Source organism: Strongylocentrotus purpuratus, unplaced genomic scaffold (assembly GCF_000002235.5).
Source record: "Strongylocentrotus purpuratus isolate Spur 01 unplaced genomic scaffold, Spur_5.0 spur5_scaffold_7, whole genome shotgun sequence".
NCBI lineage: Eukaryota > Metazoa > Echinodermata > Echinoidea > Camarodonta > Strongylocentrotidae > Strongylocentrotus > Strongylocentrotus purpuratus.
Genome location: NW_022145613.1, coordinates 16,243,633 through 16,259,878, shown reverse-complemented (window position 1 = coordinate 16,259,878; position 16,246 = coordinate 16,243,633). Strand labels below are relative to the sequence as shown.

The window sequence follows — 16,246 nt, the reverse complement described above, 5'->3', positions numbered from 1 at the left end:
ATGGTGGGATTCGGAGGGGGGCGGGGGGGGGGGGGGGGTGGGGGGATCGAGGGGCCGGGGCATATAGAGAGTATATGTCCCCCAAAAGTGCTTGCATAAGCAATTAATGGACTGGGGGAACAGGGGGAGCGGTGTGGAACACCATACAGGAGTGGTCTAACGTCAAACATAGCGGGAGGGCCGGGGGGGGGGGGGGGGGGGGGCTACAAGCACAAACAGACTACACATGCCCTTTATATATTTAAAAAAAAAAAACCCTAATAAAAAAGGGGGGAAATGCTCCAATTTGATTTTTTTTTCTTCAGATGTGCTCCTGCATCCTTTTACTAAACTCTTTATCCGCCCTTTGGACGCCATACTACTGTAAACCCATGACATCTTTTTGGACATTGACATTGGTTCATGCAGGCTCCTTGTATGTTTCAAAACATAGAATACATCCTATACAGATGAGTATGATTGTTGGTCGTAGTCTATAAGTCAATCGTCGAAAGCACTGGGATTAATTGCCTGCACATTTAGATTACAAAATTACATTTTTTTCTGTCAATGATCTTATAAAATATTTGGAAATTTCTGCAATTCATAAAGATCATATTAATGTTTATAAAACATGAAAATACGAAACAAAAACCTAAACCACTCTAGGCCTATTTATACAGGACATACGCCAAGAAAGTAAAGCCACTCAGATTTCAAGTTAGAGTTAATTCCCGGCAACCCCACCCCATCTCCTCAAAGAACCGACCATAATAATGCAGAAATGTTAAAGGGCGCCACATTTTCTTAAATTACTTCAAAATGTGAATCGAAAACATTGATGTGAAAGAATATATATCTTTCTCTTGTTTGTATTTCTTTGTTTTTGGAGCCTTTTGAGGGGGTAATCACATGATGTTTTAGTAACTTTGCCATGCATAAAAGAAGTTCTTGCAAGCTATAGGCCTCCTTTAAGTTTTCACCTCGTCCACCGCCATTTGTCTAATCCAAAATTGGCAAGGAGATTATGATTCTATATTTACCATCTGCATTGAAGGACTGATATGTAGGGAACATTTAATGCCAATCCGTGATGTACGGTCTAAATGATTTTTCACCCCTGTACACTTTCATAATTAATTGCTTTGATCATATACTGCACCTGAATATGACAAATGTTGTCATTTAAACTATTTCGTTTTCTTTTAATCAATAATTATGTACAAGCTATCGAATATACTAACAAAATAACAAAACAAAACCAAATATAACAGACAGTTTTCTAATAATAAATATAAGCCACTGGAAAGCATGTACGTGCTATCAAGAAGGACGTCGTTGATGTTGATTGCTAGACAGTGATTGGTAGGCTTTTATTAGTTTTATAGATACTACAGTATATAACACATTTATTGGATTAGATTTTGTGGTTTCATCACATTTTTCAAACTAACATCTCGAATTTCTATACTATACACAGAACATGAACGATAAATATGAAGTAAAACAGTTTGTTTACGGGATGACCATGCTTCTCTTTAGGAGCCTCCTTAGTGTTTACACATTTACAAGTCTGAATGGGCAATTATGAAATTTGGATCGCTTTTGGTTTCGTTTTGCTCCAGAAGGAAAGGTTGAGATAAAATAAAAAATAGCACAAATGAAAACATTTATACTTTAAGACTCAAATGATCACTTGGCTTTCATAATATTGCTACACGTCGATTGCTAACTAACCGATTGTGGATCAGGAGTTTACATTTCGAGGCCTTTACACCAATAGGACGTTCAACATGTTCAATGGAACACAACTAACAAACTTTTTTGTTTTGGACGACTATGTCCAACGGGTAATCATCGCTGTACTATTCGTTGTAATATGCATCGTCGGGCTCGTTGGAAACTTAATTGTTATCCTCGCAATCATTCTCTCTCACAAGCTCAGATCGACCACGAACTGGTTTGTGTTCAATCTTGCATGTGCTGACTTCCTGGCTTGCCTCTTTCTTCCTTTCCATGTTGTGACTATGTTGGATGTGACGGAGCGTTCTTTGCCGAACTGGCTGTGTACCTTAACCGCCGCTGTCCATCTCACTTGCTCGTCCGTCAACCTCATCATGCTGGTCATGATTGGATTTACTCGTTGGTTTCTCATAACCAAGCCGCTGTACAAATTCAAGAAACTTTACAGACCCCGAAACATCACAATTATGATGACTTTCTCTTGGGTTTACTCCGCTGTATGTGTCGTCATTCCGCACTTTGTAGGACTGGGTGCGCTTGGGTTCTCCGTCCAGTTTAAGATTTGCCAGTGGGAAGCCTCGATGGATCCTTTTAAGGATGGCTACAGTCTTCTGTGTGGTGTCGGTGTGTTTTTCATGTTTGTAATTGTTGTCATCAACTACACCCTGATTTATCGTTTTGTGATCAGACACGGCAGGAAAATGGAAGCAGTCAGGAAGAGACACATCCGAACAGCACAACAACCCAATGATGCTTCCGAAGAAAGGGCATCCACTTCATCACCAAAGGCCGAAGACCAGGCGACACAAATAACCCAGCACTCGCAAAGCGAAGGCAGTGTATCTGCTTCTGTGACGAGAAATCAAGAGTATAGAGGTAAGAAGAAGGAGGACCGTGTGATCAAGAATCAGACGGTCGTGGTCACCAAGCGACTCGCCGTCATCATTTTGGCTTTCTTCTTTTGTTCCATGCCATTCGGTATCAGCATTCTTGTGACACCTCTGCGACCAGTAGTTCCGTGGACATTCCCCATCTTCTTTCTCAGCAACTGCATTAATCCATTGATCTATGCTGGGACCATGCCCGCCTTCCGCGAGGTGATGGGGTGCATCATCCGCTGTCGCTATGGCAACATCCCAGCTTCCTTGAATATCCTAAGGTGCAAGGAAAAGTGAAATGAAACTTCTTATTTTTGCTTTCAATTAATTTCTGTGAATTGTGGATGACTTTACTCGTCATTGTACAGGTACATATTGATTAGTGTATCCAAAAAATGGTACTGTAGGGAATAGTTTACCTACAAGAAATATACCAGCTGTGGATCTCGGGGGGGGGGGGGGGGGGGGGAATAATGAGCCACAAAGTAAGATGAACTACCCTCGACATTACATAATACAATTGAGATGTAAATTTTAAAAGATTCCAATTATAGACGAATTAGAGAGAGAGAGAGAGAGAGAGATTCAACAACAAATACCGTGGTATCGTATTCTTTAGTCTAAAATTCTTTAACAAGTCAAATCTTAATTCGTGCTACAAGGACTCATTAATTTTAAAAGTAATTTTAATTATCTGAGCTTTCACTTGACCTTGATTCATGTTTTGGCTATTTTGTTCAATGTTGTCACATGATGTTTTGTAACCAACTACAGGATCTCGCCTTGAGGCAGTCCATTATTTATGAAGTCAATTTAGTTCTATCCATTCAAAGTAAACCAATATTATTCTCCATATTTTTTTATTTATTTATTTATTTATTATTATTTTTTTTTAAATTTATTCATTTATTTATGTATTTATTTATTTATTTATTTTTTTTTTTGGGGGGGGGGGGGGTGGGGTTAATATATATAAAAATAAAAAAAAATCAATTAATGAATGTGTACATATAATGACACATGCATTGCTAATGAACAGCTTAGTAAAATACACATAGAATGAGTAATTTCAACTTTAATTATCATAACATTCTTTTTATTTGGCCATTTTCTTCAAAACCTTCACTACCTTAAACAATTTTCTTTGGGTTCTTTCCTACAGTTGTAAACAAGTTAATATGTGGGATGTTAAATAAGGGATTTTCGGTTGTAAATTTTGCGCATGTTTCTACCAAACAGGCTGATTACTGATTTTCAGTTGTATAAAAAAGAATTCACGCACACAATATGTGAAATCGACGTGCATTTTACTTAATGGAATGTATACACTGGTTAAATAGAAGTGAGACACTTCACAAAATAACAATTCATGTTTTACACGTTGTATATGTGGAAAATATGTGGGATGTTAAATAAGGGATTTTCGGTTGTAAATTTTGCGCATGTTTCTACCAAAGGGGCTGATTACTGATTTTCAGTTGTATAAAAAAGAATTCATGCACACAATATGTGAAATCGACGTGCATTTTACTTAATGGAATGTATACACTGGTTAAAAAGAAGTGAGACACTTCACAAAATAACAATTCATGTTTTACACGTTGTATTTTGTGTGTGGATGGGCGTAGGGTCTGTCGGTGTGTGTGTGTGTGTGCGCGCGTGTGTGCGCGTGTGTGAGTGTGTGTTTCTGGAGGCTGTTAAGTAGTCGAGTTCTGCATGAACTTCCTCACAGTTTGTTCATTGGTAACTATATATACTTAGGTAAGGTGCACAAATGAGGGAAAGTGTATGTTGGTGGGTTAGGGGGCATGTGTGTGTGCGTGTGGTTGTGTGGGTAAGGTGGAAAAAGTCATGTTCTGGATGTCCTCTGAGTATTTATTTCTTATGTTAAACTTAATAGATTGATTGATTGATTGATTGATTTTTATTCGACAAGCTTCCAACATACAACAATATACAATAATAACAGGTCAAAAAAAGTCAGCTTGAACAGGATAACCCACGAAAGCTCGAGAGCTTATTTCCAGTGGGGTCCCTTACAGACATGTATAAAATTAATAAGTTAAAATAGTAATATTTACAGACAGATAAGAAAATTAAAAGCTACTTATTAAATATAATAATAATAACAACATTAAACTGATGATAGAAATGATATTAAGTACAAGAAGAAAAAGAAGAAGGAGAAGAAGAAAAAGAGGAGAAGGAAGAAGAGGAAAATAATGATGAATTTGTAGAATTTCTATAACGTACGAAAACATAAGTATATACAACATGAAAAAGTATGAACCGACAGAAGAACAAAAATTTCAATCATATAACATGTCATTCACTTCTCTTCTCTGACTGTCAAGTATTAGGTATTCCTTTAATTTCCTCTTAAAATGATCATAGTTTCCTATTTCTTTTACACCATTGGGAAGGGAATTCCAATGTTTTATGGCATTGTAATAAAACGAATTTCCAATACTACCTACTCTTTCAGGTAAGTTAAAGTTGAATCGTCTATTTCTTGTATTATAATCATGTACGTCAGTAACAAGATCGAAGTTGGATCGAATATAATGATTCGACCTAGTATGATATATTTTATGCACATGATGCAATACGAGTTGTTTTGATCTTTGGTCGACTTCAAGACAACCAGCTTTAGAAAGTTCGCTGTAGCCAACATGAGTTCTTGGACCAGAACAGTTGATAAATCTCACCATTTTGTTCTGTATAATCTTCAACTTCTTTTGATCTGACTTGTTTATGTTACTATACCATGCAGGGTTAGCATAGTCAAATAAACATTGAATAAGAGCAAAACAGAGTGTACGTCTTGCTTTTAAATCCATACAACTTTGATATCTGTACAAAAATTTCAGACGAGAATTTGCTTTTTTTACAACTGATTCTACTAAAGATGAAAATGAAATTGCGCTAGCCAACTCAATGCCTAAATACTTCACAGACTCTTTTCTCTTGATTGCTTGATTATTGTGTGTCACTTTGAATTCAAATGACTTTTTAGAACTACTTTTAGAACAAAATAAAATGCTTTCTGTTTTTCCCAAGTGTAAAGAAAGCTTATTATCAGTCATCCAATCGACACACGTAGACAGCTGTTCACTGAGCTTTTCCTCAATATATTTAGGATCAGGATTTGAATAGAGTAGTACGCTGTCATCTGCGTACAATAATAGTTTGAAGTCTTTTATACAAATACACATATCATTTATATAACTTGAAAATAGAATTGGGCCTAAAATGCTTCCCTGAGGAACACCGCAGGTTATAGGCATTAGTTTGGAACGAATATCATGAATGGCCACTACTTGGTGCCGATTAGATAAGTAGGATCTAAACCAATCTAAACTTGCCTTATCAAAACCCATTAGTTGTAACTTCTTCAATAAGACGCAATGATTAACTGTATCAAAAGCTTTTTGCAGATCAAGGAGCACCATCAACAAAGCGCCCTTGGGAAGTTTCTCTCCTCAAATAATCAGTCAAATGAATTAGACATGTTTCAGTCGAATAATCATGTCGAAAACCAGATTGAAATTCATAAATTATATCATTTTCTTTGAAGTATCTTTCAATTTGAACACAGACCGATTTTTCTAGAATCTTTGATGCTACGCTTAAAACACTAATAGGTCTATAGTTGCTAACATCAGTTTTATCTTTCTTTTTATAAAGTGGAGTCACTTTTGCTATTTTCATATCCTCTGGAAAAGTACTCGTCAAGATAGATAGGTTCATTAAGTAACTTAGAGGCTTAAATAAAACCTTCGCACCATCTTTTAGAAATTTAGCTGGAATCAAGTCTAACCCAGTACTTTTTGATACATTCAACTTACGTAACTCTTTGAAAACAAATTGTTCACTGATTGGTAATAACTCGAAGCTGTTTTCATGTACACCTTTTCTTTCGTAAAAGTCACGAATACAATCATTGTCTGCGCTGAAAAAGTCTTTGGAAGGGGGGAGTTTGTCTACTAATTTGGCAGCCACATTTGTGAAATGAGAATTGAATTCATCAGCGATGGCCATCTTATCATGACATAATTCCCCATCAATTTTAATGACAGATTCTTGTTCTTTTCGCTTCTTATTTTTCAATCCTAAGCTTTTTAGATTCTGCCAAAGTTTTTTCGAATCTTGTTTATTTTCTTCTATCTTGTTTTGTAAGTAAACGAGTTTAGCCTTTTTCACCTCTCTTTGGACCATATTTCTTAATACTCTGTATCTTTTATAGAGCTTCTCATCTTTTGCTCTTTTCCTCCATTGAGAGACGTAAGGAAATTAATAAAGGCTAGGTGCAAGAATGGAGGAGATGATGGTGGGTAAAATGATTTAGAAAATTTCTGCAAGTCATAAGTCTTTAATAAACATTGATATTAATGTTTATATAACATGCAAATACGAAACAAAAAGTAAGAGCACTCTAGGCCTATCTAAACAGGACAAACGCCAAGAAAGTAAAGCCACTCAGATTTCAAGTTAGGGTTGTTTCCTGGCAATCCCACCACCTCTCCTCCTGAGCCGACCATGATAATGCAGGAAATGTTAGAGGGCGACAGATTTTCCTAAACTGCTTTCAAAAAGTAAAATTGAAAAGATTGATGTGAAAGAATATATCTTTCTCTTGTTTGTATTTCTTTGTTTCTGGAGACGTTTAAGGGGGTAATTACATGATATTTTAGTAACGTTATCAATATTAAAAAGAAGTTCTTGCAAGCTATAGGCCCCCTCTAAGTTTTTACCTCGTCCAACGCAAATTGTCTTAACAAAATTTGGCAAGGAGATTATGATTCTATATTTACCATCTGCATTGAAGACCTGCTACGTGGGGGAACTTGAACATTGATGAATGCCAATCCGCAATGTACAGTCTAAATGATGTTTACCCCTGTACACTTTCAGAAGTAAGTGCTTTAATCATTGTGCACCTAAATATGACAAATGTTATTAATTAAATCGTTTCGTTTTATTTTCATCCAATAATTGCAGTAGTAAAAGTATAAGCTATCGAATAGACTAAAGATATAAAACAAAAACAAAAACCCAAAATATAACGGATAATTTTCTCATGATAAATAAAAGCCACTGGGAAGCATTTGCTATCAAGAAGGACGCCGTTGGTGTTGTTTGCTAGTGATTGCTAGGCTTTTAGTAGTTTTATAGATACTATCTAACAAATTTATTGGATTAGATTTTGTGGTTTATTATCACATTTTTCAAACTAACATCTCGAATTTCCATACTATATAAAGTCACACAGAACAAATATGAAGTAAAACCTTTTTCTTTTACGGGATGACCATGCAATCTTCAGGAGCCGCTGTAAGCGGTTTTCACATTCAATTATGGAAGTTGGATCGCTTTTGGTTTCGTTTTGCTCCAGAAGAAAAGGTTGAGAGAGAAAGAAAATAGCACAAATAAAAACATTTATATTTTAGCAGAACTCAAAGGATCATTTAGCCTTCATAATATTGCTACACGTCGATTGCTTATTAACCGAATATGGATCAGGAGATCAGTGGCGGATCCAGGGGGGCCCGGGGGGGGGGGCCGGTCCCCCCGGCCCTGGAACCAAAAAGGAGGGGGGGGGGGGGAGAAAGAAGGAAAACAAAAAAGAAGGAAAAAAAAAAAGAAGGGAAAAAAGGGGGAAAGATTTACTTTCTTTTTTTGTTGTTGAAAATCCCCACCCCCTCCAAGCCACTGAACGTAATATCTGACGATGTAGTTTTTCCAATTTCCGGGGCCAAAAAAAAAATGTGCTCTTCCACTCCCCCCTCCCCCCTTCGCAAAAAATAGGGAGAAGGAAGGAAATGGAAAGAAAAAAGGAAAAGAGGAGATAAAGGGAAGGAAAATTGAGGAAGAAGAAATATGGGGGCCTGCATGTAAGAGTGGGCTGATGGGGATTTTTGTTGTTGTGTACCCCCCCCCCAAAAAAAAAGTTTTTGCTGGTGTCACCATTACGTACCAATATTTGGCTCGCATAATTTCAAATTTGGGTCCCCCCTAAGAAATCCTGGATCCGCGCCTGCTTTTCACGCACCAAAGTCAGTATTGACTTTACACACCGGACTTAGGGGGTGTTTTCAAAAGGAGGGAACATGCATATGCGTACCCTAAATAACACTGAGTGGGAGGGGGGGGGGGGGGCGGGAGACAATTACAGTAACGGTGTCAGTTATAATGGTAAATACATGCATAAGAGCTAAAGTGGCATAAAAAGTGGTAAGGTTTAATTCACGAAATCAATTTTATATGAAATCAATATATTAAAAACGCTCGACCTTTACTTCTGCGATTAGTATACTTTTATTGGCATATATATATATATATACGGTGAACAGAAATTGAACAAAAACTTACCACATGACTTAGTCAGAATGAGAATCGATTTAATGAACTGTTAAGGCCCTGTCACATAATAGCGTATAGAGCTGACTTATGCCGAGCGTACATAATATTTTCTTTCTTCCAGAGGACCTCCTGTTATTAAAGGGGAAGTCCACGCTGATAATAAATTGGTTTTAATAAAAAGCAGATTTTTTTCGGGGGTGATTGTCCTCAGAGGGTGTAGTGGGTAATTGTCCATAGGGGGTAACTGTCCCGCTGATAATTGGTTTGGTGGTGATTACCCAGGGTGTAATGGTCCTAGAACCGTATAATCAACTGTATCTGAGCCCAAAAGAAACTTTTTTTTAAAGCCGACCGTAGATTTCACGATTTTGGGGTCCGGGTCGCTAAGGGCAATACGACACCTTGTTTTTGTTTACGCCTGTTAAACAAACGACAGATATTTACAAAAATAAACACAAAGTATCCAAGTTAAAGTACATGAGATTATTTAAAAGCTTGTATAGTGTAGGTCTCAATAAAATTGCCATAAAAATAAGCAATTGTACCCGAACGGAAGGAAGTCTGCAAGAGTATAGAAGAAGTGTTGTTTGTTACTCATTAAATGTCAAAGAGGGTATATATATAGTGGTTTTATCACACGTCAGATGTACATGTAGTACCAATTAAAGACATTAAACATAGAGTATTGCGAATTATAGGCAAAGTTGGTAAGGTTAATTGAAAAATATTCAACGTCTTATTATGCTGATGCATCTTGACTTAATAATAGGTCGAGCGTACTCACACTAACAAATAAAAAGACAATATATAAAAAACTCGTAGGCGAATATTAAATCTAAATCAAAACCCATTTTGTCAAGGAAATGTGTATTCCATGTCTTTTGGAGGAGCGGTAGCCTTTAAATTTCTGAAACAGAGAAATTTCGTCATACAAGTACTGTGGATCATCATCATCATATCGCGATGTGAAATAGGTAGATCATATACGGAAACATTAAGTAGTGAACCTATACAGATTTATTTAAAAAAAACACTTGTTTGATAGTAAAGCAACTGCTGAAAAAGTGCAGACGACAGTATACAATCGGGAAGGTCACGAAATCAGCAATAAAATTCAATAGTAAATATTCAGAAACAAAATATCCAAAGAAATGAATATCATATTTTGGATCAATATAGAAATGTCCTTGTCTAGAAGTCAAACAATAATTTCAATTTACAAAGATCATAGACAGACAGATATAGTATATTCTCATCTTTCATTCAATACAATCATACGTTTCTACCCACGAAATATAATGCTCCAAATTTCATATGCTACTATTATTGATACCAATATTTTGGAGATAGCCTACCAGAAAGACCGAGTCGGCTTTTATTTAAATGTCACCTTATCTTACAACATTCTTGATTATATGATGTCATATAAATGTACAGACGAAAATGTTATGAACAACAATCTGTTTTTTCGAGTACTATCAACATTGAAAGATGGAACATTCGAATATAAACTGATGAAACACACAATTTATTGTAGATTATGCTACCCTAACTCTGAATGGAGCTATTGTCTTTATTAGCTTTTTGAAAGAAAAAAACACAGATACAAACCTTATAAGGGTCTGGTAAAACCTAATGACAAATCGTGCTAATTTAACATATTTTTCAATGAAATTAGGTTCAATCTCTATTTCTATTTTATCAACAGTCCAACCGTATCTGAATCTAATGCTATTCCTCTTTATAATAATTTCATCTTGAAATTCAAAGTGTTGTCTTGCAGTCTGACAAAGCTAAAATGGCTTTCATTTTGGATTTCGAATATTTTGATTGATATGTCATAATTATGTGTAATACTGTCATTACATGGATGCTTGTAAAACAAAAGTGTGCAGATGAAAATTTACAACTGGAAAGTTCGCAATTTCAAAAGTAACCTTTAAAATTAAAAATATTAGAAGGTTTCATTGGCAATCTTATACACGTAGGCATTTATTTGCAATTTTATAATTGATACAATTTAGTGCAGTGAACAGTAAAGCATTCATATATTAGTAACACCATGGAAGTGGAGAAATGTGTTTACTAATATCACTTTTAACAAATACGAGGAAATATTACAAAAACAACAGAAAAATAGGCACACTTATAGAAGTATGTAGTAATGAAAAAGGTTGACTGGAAAGATTCAAATGAAACATAAATGTTCTGAAGAAGCTAAGTCAATCAAAGAATAATACAAGTTGGGTGTAGATACAGAGAAGGGGGCTAAGATTCAAGTATCATAACCTTTGCTCAATGTTACCTTCATATAAACTTGATATCCCAAGTCAATTTATAGACTTCGTACGCCATGGTGGCAGCATGGAGTTCATACCAATGAAGGAACGGCACAAATAGCATGCCGATGACGAGTCCTATCTTTCCATCAAAGAACAAAGCTAGGACAGGCCACGCAAGGGGAGACCCTACCTCATGAATTAAGCTGTCCCACATCCACTGGGTGGCGTTCGTCATTCCGATAGCGATCAAACAAAGCAGGGTCCACTTTGCTTCCTTGTAGTCTCTGGGTTGCTGATGCTGCACGCGTAAGAGAAATATAGTCTGGATGCATTTCCGAAGAACGCCAAAGAAACCCGCGAATGCACACACCACGTTAAGAACTATTTCGTCGTGGGACAATTCGGAAGCTGAGAAGAGGTTGCCGAAGGAAGACACGAGGCAACACATCTCGTACAAACAAGCTCCAGAAAGCGTAATCAGCAACATTTTCTTGTTTTCCTCGGACGGGCCGTGGGCGAAGTATCCAGGTCGTTCTGTACAGTAGATACCTTGACATTTTCGGGTAATTTTCATCTGCTTGAAAATGATCACTAACTCTGGGGTAAAAAAAGTAATTCGTAACAACCATTGCCAATAGCGTCCTCGGAGTCCAGAGCCTTCTGCCAAAAGAAGGTTACTGATCCCGAAGAATATGATGCATATCAACAAGGTGGATGCTATAGCTATCTCCATCTTTCTTGCCAACGCTCTGCTAGACTTGTCTTCGCGTGATGCCACATCGACAATGGTGCTTCGTTGAAAATTTCTAGTTTCGCCATTTCGGGATTCAACTGACATCATATCAGTGCTTCCATAAGAAGCTTTGTGATCATATTCTTTCACCTGTTTGTCCTTATTGTCTTCTAGCAGCGAGGAATATCGACAAACTTTTTGAGTGCTTTGCTTTTGTTGGGTTAAGAAACTATTGTAAAATGACCAAAGCCGAGTCCAATTCGAGCTTCGGCTGATACGTGTCATGCAAGGGTCTTTTCCCCGAACCTTGTGGATATCTTTGATGATAACTCGAGCGGCTGGAGGAACGAATCGGAACCACATATCTATGAACACCCACGCAAACATGACAGGAAGTTCAACTAAGAATGGTTGGGAGAATTCCATGATACCGTTAAGGAACTCCCCCGATGTGCTATTGAGTGCACAGTGATGATTCGTATACTTTCCGCGATGTCCGATATGATTAAAGGGCCGGACGATCATCTTGACGGCCATCCAAATACTAATTTCAATTAAGAAGACAAAGGTCCAGCGTATCTTAGGTGTTGCGACAAAGTTAGCATCGTAAAAAATAGGGATGAAATGGCAACTCAAAAAGTAAACTACCAAAGCCATGACGAAAAGGATGATCAGTTGGCCGATGAGTTCCATGTTTGTTTGAGCAAAATAGTCCAACGAATTTTCGTTGAAACATAACATGATACTGGCTGTGTCGGTAAATATGGACAGCAATACCAGACCAGAGAAAATGTAAGTAATATTTATAGTTACATTGCTGGCTGTTGCAGATTTTAGTGTCGACTCTTCCCGAGATAGCCCAGACATCTTATCAAGTCGAGACGTCTTCTGTTCAGAGGTGAAGTTGTCGTGGAGCTTCATCGTGTTCATCTGATTGAGCGCTTCAAAACAGTTTCTGCAGCGCTTAGGCCAGAGTACAAATCCCTCTTCATGCAAATGCTCTACTCTAAGCGTCATCCGAATAAGGACTACAAGAACACATAAGACCGGGAGAGCGATAGCGATGTTTCGAACTGAGTAAAATACGGTGAGATATGTCTCCGTCGTATGTTTCCCAGGCAGAAACGGGATGCACATTACGATTAATCCCACTCCTGTCAGAACGCACATTACGACAAGAGAAGTGTTCGCCTCCGGTCTGAGTCTAGGCATTGGCGCACCAATGGCTACATGGTCGTCCCTGGTAAACGACGATCCTGGCACAGCCCCTCTGTCAGATCTGACGTCATTACATTCATTTTGGTCCGAGTTAACATGACGGTCAATATCGAATTTTGTGGGGCTTTCTTTGATCAGTGGTGAGTTGTTTCCATTACGTTGTTCTGCCATATTTTTTAAAATCCAGTTCGACAACAGAATCGTTTTGAAAACATAACTAATCTTCCTATTAGGTTACGGATCAAAAGAGGATGTGAGAGGCTCCTCACATTTTACACATGACTTAATTAATAGCGAAAATGCAACCGAATATACTTTGAGAGATAATTCGCTCCCAAAGAGAGAGAGAGAGGAATCGAGAGAGTGGGGGTGAGAGAGAAAGTTATGGGGTATTCATTGGTTGGCATGTATGGACAGCGGTGGATTTCAAATTCTCCTTAGCGAGGGGGGGGGGGGGGGGGGGGAGGGGCATCATTCTTCATTCTAACAAGAGGAAAGAAATCAGTTGTGTTTAGTGAAGAAAAAAAATGGGGCAGAATGGGGCACCTAATCACTCCCTTGCCCCTATATCTGCCAGTAGAGGGCGAGGGCATATAATATCATAAGTAAACAACACTGGACTTTCTGCTCTGAAAACTAATACTTGATTAATTGTTTTCCACACCTCAGACACATACAAAATTATCAAAACATGCTTCCTCTTTTTCAAATTTTATATCAAAAGGGGGGGGGGGGGGTAAGGAGATGAAGAGAGAAATAAAGCGAGGAAGAAAGGTAGTATTATAAAGTAAGAGGAGACTGGTGACTTTTTTAAACATGAAAGGCATGGATGCGCGATCAAAAAGCTAAATGTCATACCTTAATTACACAACTCCCAGAATCTACCCCCTCCATTTAATTTTGTTTTCCTTCTCATAGATCTTTTGAATGATTATTGTGCCACACCCTCCCCCAAATTGTGCTAACTCCTGGATCTGCCTCAAATGAAACACAACTGTACTTTCAACCAACCAGAATCACGTATCCTATACCAGCTGTGCTTCCGAAGTCCTAAGCGCTCTCATGCTGCTCTAGGCCAGTGTTATCCAAATCTGGGACTGTCTGTGTGTTTGTGTACGTCAATCTGTCTTTACCTCTTTCTATCTTTTTTTTGTTTTCCTCTCCTTTTTTCTTGCACCCCTCATCTCTACAGCCACTTGGCTGCTGCTGACTCCACCATCCCAGGTCTCACCAGACATACTCAAAAGCCACCCTGACTGAAACCATCGGCCAATGTGTGATAATAATAATAATAATAATAATAATAGTGAACATTTATATTTGTTACCCCTTTATTCTGTCCAGTGGTGGATCCAGGGGGTCCGGGCCTCTTCCCCGTGGGAAAAAACAGGTAAAAAGACGTACATTTTACCTTTTTGTGTGTGGAGATGCCCCCCCCCCTCCTTTCAAATTTTCGGGAGCAAAAAAAATAATAATTAGTGCTCCTTACCCCCCCCCCCCCTCCCGCTTATTCACCGGCGGGCTGTTTCGTCGCTAAATATTTTCTCACGAATAGGGCACCCTCCCCTGCCGCCGGCTGGATCCGCCCCTGCAGGAGATTACATTTCGAGGCCTTTACACCAATAGGACCTTCAACATGTCAAATGAAACATTACTAACAAACAAATTTGTTTTGGACGACTACGTCAAACGGGTTATCATCGCTGTACTGTTCGTTGTAATATGCATCGTCGGGCTCGTTGGAAACTCAACTGTCATCCTCGCAGTCATTCTCTCTCGCAAGCTCAGATCGACCACCAACTGGTTTGTGCTCAATCTTGCATGTGCTGACCTCCTGGATGGCTAGCCTCTTTCTTTCTTTCCAAGTTGTTACTATGTTGGATGTGAAGGATCGTTCTTTGCCGAACTGGCTGTGTACCTTAATCGCCGCTGTCCGACTCACTTGCTTCTCCGTCAACCTCATTATGGTGACCATGATTGGATTTACTCGTTGGTTTCTTATAACCAAGCCGCTGCACAAATTCAAGAAACTTTACAGACCCCGAAACATCACAATTATGATGACTTTCTCTTGGGTTTACTCCGCTGTATGGGTGGTCATTCCGCACTTTGTAGGACTGGGTACGCTTGGGTTTTCCGTCCAGTTTAAGATTTGCCATTGGGACGCCTCGATGGATCCTTTTAAGGACTTCTACAGTATTCTTAGTGGTTTCGGTGTGTTTTTCATGTTTGTGATTGTTGTCATCAACTACGCCATGATTTATCGTTTCGTGACCAGACACAGCAGGAAAATGGAAGCAGTCAGTTAGGGACACATTCGAACAGCACAACAACCCAATGATGCTTCCGCAGAAAGGGAATCCACTTCGTCACCAAAGTGTGAAGACGAGGCGACACAAATAACCCAAAATTCACAGAGCGAAGACAGTGTATCTGCTCCTGTGACGAGAAATCAAGAGTGTACAGATAAGAAGAAGGAGGACCGTGTGATCAAGAATCAGACGGTCTTGGTCACCAAGCGACTCGCCGTCATCATTTTGGCTTTCTTCTTTTGTTCCATGCCATTCGGTATCAGCATTCTTGTGACACCTCTGCGACCAGTAGTTCCGTGGACATTCCCCGTCTTCTTTCTCAGCAACTGCATTAATCCATTGATCTATGCTGGGACCATGCCCGCCTTCCGCGAGGTGATGGGGTGCATCATCCGCTGTCGCTATGACAACATCCCAGCTTCCGTGAATTTCCTAAGGCGCAAGGAAAAGTGAAATGGAACTTCTTACTTTGCTTTTAATTGATTTCTGTGTATTGTGGATGACCTTACTCGTCATTGTACAGGTACATTTTGATAAGTGTATCCATGTATTCAAAATTAATAAGGTACTGTAGGGAATAGTTTACCTACAAGAAATATACCAGCTGTGGATCTAGGGGGGGGGGGGCAATAATGAGCCACAAAGTAAGATGAACTACCCTCGACATTACATAATACAATTGAGATGTAAATTTTAAAAGATTCCAATTATAGACGAATTAGAGAGAGAGAGAGAGAG

General features: G+C 38.5%; 2 protein-coding genes across 2 annotated transcripts; both read left to right on the top strand.

Moving 5' to 3' along the window:
• Positions 1-2,006: 2,006 nt before the first annotated feature.
• Positions 2,007-2,897, top strand: LOC115919872 (5-hydroxytryptamine receptor 1F-like). Its single transcript, XM_030974439.1, has one exon. The coding sequence runs from the start codon at positions 2,007-2,009 to the stop codon at positions 2,895-2,897; it is 891 nt and encodes a 296-aa protein (XP_030830299.1).
• Positions 2,898-15,367: 12,470 nt separating this feature from the next.
• On the top strand, positions 15,368-15,961 carry LOC115919871 (D(1A) dopamine receptor-like). Its single transcript, XM_030974438.1, has 2 exons — positions 15,368-15,500; positions 15,549-15,961. The coding sequence occupies exons 1-2, from the start codon at positions 15,368-15,370 to the stop codon at positions 15,959-15,961; spliced, it is 546 nt and encodes a 181-aa protein (XP_030830298.1).
• The last annotated feature ends 285 nt before the right edge of the window (positions 15,962-16,246 follow it).